This window comes from Phoxinus phoxinus (genome assembly GCF_949152265.1).
Source record: "Phoxinus phoxinus genome assembly, chromosome: 24".
Taxonomy (NCBI): Eukaryota; Metazoa; Chordata; class Actinopteri; order Cypriniformes; family Leuciscidae; genus Phoxinus; species Phoxinus phoxinus.
The window spans coordinates 10,671,337-10,677,601 of NC_136899.1; the positions used below are offsets into that span (position 1 = coordinate 10,671,337).

The 6,265-nt window shown below is 38.8% G+C and overlaps 2 protein-coding genes across 3 annotated transcripts; both read left to right on the plus strand.

The window, feature by feature from the left end:
- Positions 1-28: 28 nt before the first annotated feature.
- On the plus strand, positions 29-2,460 carry tagln3b (transgelin 3b). Of its 2 annotated transcripts, none has more exons than XM_079601261.1 (5): positions 29-156; positions 639-911; positions 1,002-1,176; positions 1,406-1,508; positions 1,630-2,460. In XM_079601261.1, exons 2-5 carry the CDS (start codon positions 732-734, stop codon positions 1,769-1,771), a joined length of 600 nt encoding a protein of 199 aa, XP_079457387.1. In that variant the 5' UTR covers positions 29-156; positions 639-731; the 3' UTR covers positions 1,772-2,460. The 2 variants fall into 2 exon arrangements, with proteins under 2 accessions (XP_079457387.1, XP_079457386.1); XM_079601260.1 differs by having other exon boundaries at positions 46-156; positions 634-911.
- Positions 2,461-4,008: 1,548 nt separating this feature from the next.
- Positions 4,009-5,669, plus strand: c1qtnf9 (C1q and TNF related 9; the record flags this gene model as incomplete). Its single annotated transcript, XM_079601766.1, has 3 exons — positions 4,009-4,195; positions 4,439-4,501; positions 4,900-5,669. 3 exons carry the CDS (start codon positions 4,009-4,011, stop codon positions 5,667-5,669), a joined length of 1,020 nt encoding a protein of 339 aa, XP_079457892.1.
- Between the last annotated feature and the right edge of the window lie 596 nt (positions 5,670-6,265).

Here is a 6,265-nt window from a genome sequence, read left to right on the forward strand (position 1 = left end):
CACCATAGTAGGATTCGGCACTCCGGACAGTGCGCTCGGAGCCACGCCCCGTCCCCGCTGCATGGATGTTTCAGTCCAGCATCTCTGAGCAGTGATATGACCACAGGAAGGATTTGACCTCGCTGCGACAGAGGACGACACGCACATCTCCTTTCAGTAAGTAATACGTTATCCTTGAAAAAATGATTTTGTATGTGGACATCGCAGGCAGAATTCAGTAGGATAAATGTAATAGTTTAAAACTAATTTGGGCTAAACCTGCGCAGGCAGTTTCTTTTTGCGTCTGCATGCTCTACCTAATTCTAAGAAATAATTTGATAATTGCATTGATCTTCTTTTATAAAGTTCGGAATAGGTTTAGATTGAAACATATAGTCTATAGATTTTTTTCTTTAAAGTCACATGGAAACAAGCATGGACCACACCCCGGTCAATATTAGCCTACCCCTTCTCGGTGCGTGATCATCATCATATACAATAAAATATAAACACAATACAGGACAATTCATATTCTGCAGAGCTCAAAACCTGATTCTGACTATTAATATTTGCAAAGACTTTTAGGCACTTTATGTGCCCAACAAGTATACAGAGTAGCTAAAGGTGAAATTTTCTCTCGCTCTCTCTTTGTAGCACAGGTTCAGCTTAGTGTCTCTTTATATATATACATATATATATATATATACTGGGCTACTGGGGAAATATCTAGAATTATTCAACTTAAGTGACCAATGGCGAACCGAGGACCCAGTTATGGACTGAGCCGTGAGGTGCAGGAAAAGATCGAGCAGAAATATGACACAGACCTGGAATCTCGACTGGTGGACTGGATTGTTGCTCAGTGCGGAGGAAATGTTGAAAAACCACAGCCAGGGAGACAAAACTTTCAGAACTGGCTAATGGATGGCACTGTAAGTAAACATCAGTTTGACAATCTCACACCAACATGATTCTGTTCATCTTTTATTTACCTTTATTTCGCCCATTGTCCATGTCTGCAGATCCTCTGTAGACTCATTAACAGTTTGTATCCGCGTGGTAAGGAGCCTATTACGAAGATCCCAGAGACACAGATGGCCTTTAAGCAGATGGAAAAGATCTCCCAGTTCCTTCAGGCAGCTGAAGCCTATGGAGTAATCACCACAGACATTTTTCAGACAGTGGACTTGTGGGAAGGTACAGTAAAATTAGTTTTTATAAGTTCTGGAGCAGCACGTCTTAATCTTCAGAATTAGCTTGTAAAAGCATGCAGCTGTAGCAAATTAATATAGGAGTTTCAATTGTTTCGAAGGCATTGCTTTTAGTCAACCAGGCCTTTGAATGCTTTCTGGGGTGATGTACTGTAGCTGCGTTCTTGGTGTGTAGCCAAAGTCACTTCAGTGCTTGTTGCTTTCCTTGGTTAAAGGAAAAGACATGGCAGCCGTCCAGAGAACTCTAATGTCACTGGGTAGCGTGGCCGTCACAAAAGACGACGGACATTACCGAGGTAACCGGGACTGGTTTCACAGGTGAGGAAGATTTCCGTCTGACTAATTCATAATGGTGCGTTAAGTCCTGTCTGGTTGGACTTGTAAATGGACTTTGTTGTGTATCAGTGCCATGTGAACTCTTTTTGATGTTGTGTGACAGGAAATCTCAAGGCAACCGTCGAGAGTTTTCTGAGGAGCAGATGCGGCAGGGTCAGAATCTGATTGGCTTACAGATGGGCAGTAACCGTGGGGCATCTCAGGCTGGCATGACTGGTTACGGCATGCATCGGCAGATTATGTGAAGCCATACGAGTGCCAAGCAACCTGCATAAACACCCAAAAAAACTTAACCCCCCCACCCCCCTCACCTCAGCCCTTACCAAGCAGTGTTCTATGATGGTGGCATCTATTTGATGAAGATGAGCAGTCTTAAGGGGTTTTAAGACATTAGAGCATGCTAGATATATTTATTTTATGTTTGGTTTGCTCAGCTTGTTATAAAATGTATTTATTTAATGTATGCAAATAGTGATAGTTATTCTTAAAGTTTTATCTAAGCAAGTCAAAACAACTGCCTTATTCTCTATGAGCAAACAGTGTGTTCATATACCAAATAACAGACAGCAACTGTAACAGTTTACTAGTTTACATAGTGTTTGAATGAACAGTAAAGGACAAAAGTTTGCCCTTGCGGAGACTGTATTGCGCCTGTTGATATTGTGATCACTGATCTGCCCTTTTGCTGTTTCAATAGCAAAAAGGGAAAGAACAATTAAGAATATCAATTCACATACTAACCGGAAGTACTGTATGCAGATTAATAAATGTATAAATATATTTGTTTGTGTTGTCCATTGTTGTGTGAACATTCCATGTCAGTTTCATAAGTTTGGTTTTCGTGACCATGTTTAATCCAAATGTTTAGTAAATTTGTACCTTAACATGATTGAATAATGTGTTCTTGTCTTCATTAAAATTATATTTTATGTTGCATAAGTTTTAAAACGAATTTATTTTGTACAATATTTTAAATAGTTTTTACAATAGTTATCTTAGTTTGCTTATAGGCTGTCTCTACTGGTCCAAAATGTTCTTGATGTTACATAAGTTTTTATGATCAGGAGATTGGTTTCTAGTTTATTAAAATCAACAAAATGTGGATTTATAAAGAATTAAGGTGTGGTCAATTTTGCAGACAAAACGTCACTTTCACATCAAGCAAATTTCCAACTTGAACACGAGCGAAGTCTGCTTGGGAAACTTTTTTTGCCCATATGCGAGAAACACAATCTTATGGAAGCTTGTTTCCGCCACAAAAAAAAAAAAATGCAAAAATTTTCACAGAATTGCGAGATATAAACTCGCAATTGCGAGTTATAAAGTCAGAATTGCGAGATATAAACGTGCAATTTAAAAAAAATTAGCAATTCCGAGGAAAGTCAGAAATGCAAGATAAAGTCTATTATAATTTTATATCCCACAATTCTGACTTTTTCTCGCAATTGCGAGTATCCCACAATTCTGACTTGCTTCGCGCAATTGCGAAATTATTTTAATTGTGAGTTTATATCTCGCATTTCCGACTTTAAATCGTGCAATTGTGAGTTTATAGCTCACAATTCTGAGGGGAAAAAAAGAGATATAAAATCGTTATTAAAATAATGTTGCAATTGCAAAAATAATTTTTGGGATAAAAGTTCAAGCTTCCTATTGAAAATTTTGCCCACAAACTTTCGCTGAGCGACAGTAAATGCGCCTTAAGAAAAAAAAGGTTCAGGTGGATTTCGCCTTTACAATTTAATACCTCTGCTTGTTGTGGCTCTGTTACAAGTTTTCTTATATGGCTGTAGAAACCTTTTAGCTCTAATTGAAACCTTTATGTTCAAGAGTGGGAGGAAGACAGACATATTTATAAAGCTTAAAGCCAAATGGGAAAGCATTATCCATAAGGTCAAGCGTTGGGATGCGTTTGCAGTGTCACTGAACTGGAAATTTAATCAAGATAGAGTAACACCCATGTGGAGCTGAATGGGACCATGTTCATTAAGCAATGAATTGCATGATGCTCTTTAGACTGACTTTATGACTGTTCAGTAACATTTATAAAGCAACCAAATCAATAATGTAAATTAAAGCACAAGATACTTGGGTCACATAACATCCCAAAGCTCTTATGGAAGTGACAGACTGACTTTCATGATGGCTTTCAGTTTAATATTAGCTTTACTCCACAATATAATGAATATAAATGGCTTTTAGCCAAACTCTATGCTAATATGGATTGTGCAATTGCATGTTTCAGGTTGATTATTATCTAAACTAAAATACAAAAATGAATTACAATAGAGGACACAGGTGATGTGTAACATATTTGGGTACAATAAGTAATCTAAACAACGACATTCTGACCAATGAAATAGCAGGTTGGCAAAGTCAAGTCTGAAAAATCTTCAGATATTTTTGCACATTCTGTGTTGTGTGCCTCCTCAAACACTGCGACCGTTCTTGGACTCTTGCTGCACAGGTGAATGAGAGGAACATGCTCTTTCCCAGACAGATTTGTATGCTTTTTCTACTTGTATTGATCAATGCTGCAGAGCAGAGTGTTCCTGACAAAAATTCTGGTTGTGTGAATGGTCACCCTGGGATCCCTGGAGATCCAGGACACAATGGAATGCCAGGTCGGGATGGCAGAGATGGGGCCAATGGTGATAAAGGAGATAGAGGTAAGAATGAAAGCAAAAACGTCTTGACTACAGTTAATCAGTCACCTTTAAGCTAAGTTATGATGTCAGATAGGTACACAAATTAAACATGGTAAAAGAAATTCTTCGGAAAGAGGTTTGCCATACTGTTTGACATTTAAATTTTAAAGTCTAAGACACATTGTTGATCAGATTTATATCATTTTGATATATGTGTTTCACACAATACATACAAAAAAATACAACTGTTTATGTTTTCTAAAGGTGATATAGGAACATGTGGAGAAGTTGGAAAAGTCGGACCAAAAGGAGATAAAGGAGAACATGGTAATAGTGTGTGTGTGTGTGTGTGTGCGTGCGTGCTTGTGTGTGCATGCATGCGTGCATCCTTTTCTAAGTCCTCCCATATGGCAAAGAAAATTTAAAACAATAATTGAATTGTACATTTTTTAATTTATTCCAAAAATGGCCAAAGCATATTTCTATTATTAAAATCTAAAATGTATTTAGCCTATATAAATATGTTTTGATACGTTTCAGGTATAGTTATATTGCAAATTACCCAAAATTGCAAATATATTTTCTTGCTTGCCCCTTAAAGTACATTTTATAAGGTTTAACTGTACATAATTAAACATGTATGGATACAATTCAGTTGAATAGAATAGAGTAAATATGAATTTCATTTGGATACTGCTATTATCATAAGATTGGTGCTTTTTCAGGTGTTCCTGGCATAGCTGGTGTGAAGGGGAAGCGAGGAGACAATGGAGAAAGGGGCCCACCTGGCAAAATGGGGCCCCAAGGCTTCTCAGGGCCACTGGGGTTGAAAGGCCAGAAGGGAGAACTTGGTTTGTCAGGACCACAGGGCATCAAAGGGGACGTGGGTCCTATAGGCCCTGAAGGATCACAAGGAGACATTGGCTATAGGGGAGACAAGGGCATACAGGGTCCTTTGGGGCCCCCAGGGCGACCAGGACCAAAAGGTGAGCTCGGCCAACCAGGTATCAAAGGCAGCATTGGTGTTCGTGGTGAGAAAGGGTCAAAAGGAGACATCGGGGAGCAAGGTCCAAAGGGGGACATGCCTGAGATACCAAAAAGTGCCTTCTCAGCTAGACTGAGTGAAAGCACCAAGTTACCTGGCGCTAGTGCTCCAATTCGCTTTGATAAAATCCTCTATAACCGCCAGGGTCACTACGACCCTGAGACCGGCCGCTTTACTTGTGCCATCAGCGGAGCATATTTTTTCTCCTACCATATCACTGTCTACTCTCGCAATGTCAAAGTGGCCCTGGTGAAGAATGGTCAAAAAGTGATCTACACTATGGACAGCTACCAAGCAGGTGAGGACCAGGCTTCCGGAGGGGCAGTCCTAGAACTGGAGGTCGGAGATAAAGTGTGGTTGCAAGTGGCTGATAAACAGCTATTTAACGGGTTATATGCAGATGAAGACGACGACACTGTTTTTTCTGGATTTCTTCTTTTTGCAACCTAAAGACGCTGCCCCGAAGAGGAATACAGTGGTGCAAAACCAGGCTTTAAAAGAAAATATTTTAAATTCACTAAATGGTGTTATAATTTTCAATATAAATCATCCTCTGTGCTTCTTAGATCCATCTGCGATTGCCATTTTCCCCTATTGTGACGCTTATCTGGTTTAAACGGCTTCTCTGACAAGAAAAAAATGAAAGGCAGGATTTGATTTTTGTTGTTGTCGTTTGCTCTCATGTGAGTGACAGGTTGCTGGAGAAGAGGGATTATTGTCCCACCCTCGCGCTGATGCACACGCCATCAGAGAAGAGATGTCATTGCGAGGGGGAAGTGAATTTAATATTTTGGATGAATTATTTGGAATCTAAAAAAATAATTATGTGCATGGATAAATCTTTTATAATAAATCACATTCAAAGTCAAATCACATTTATTTATAGCGTTTTATACAATACAGATAGTTTCAAAGCAGCTTGACATTAACAAACAGGAGAATTAGTGCTGTAAAATTAATCCGTTATGAAATTAATTCAATTTCAGCTGTGAAGCAGTGTCATTATTCAGCTCAATTTAATTTGTTCAATTTGGTTCAATAACTGT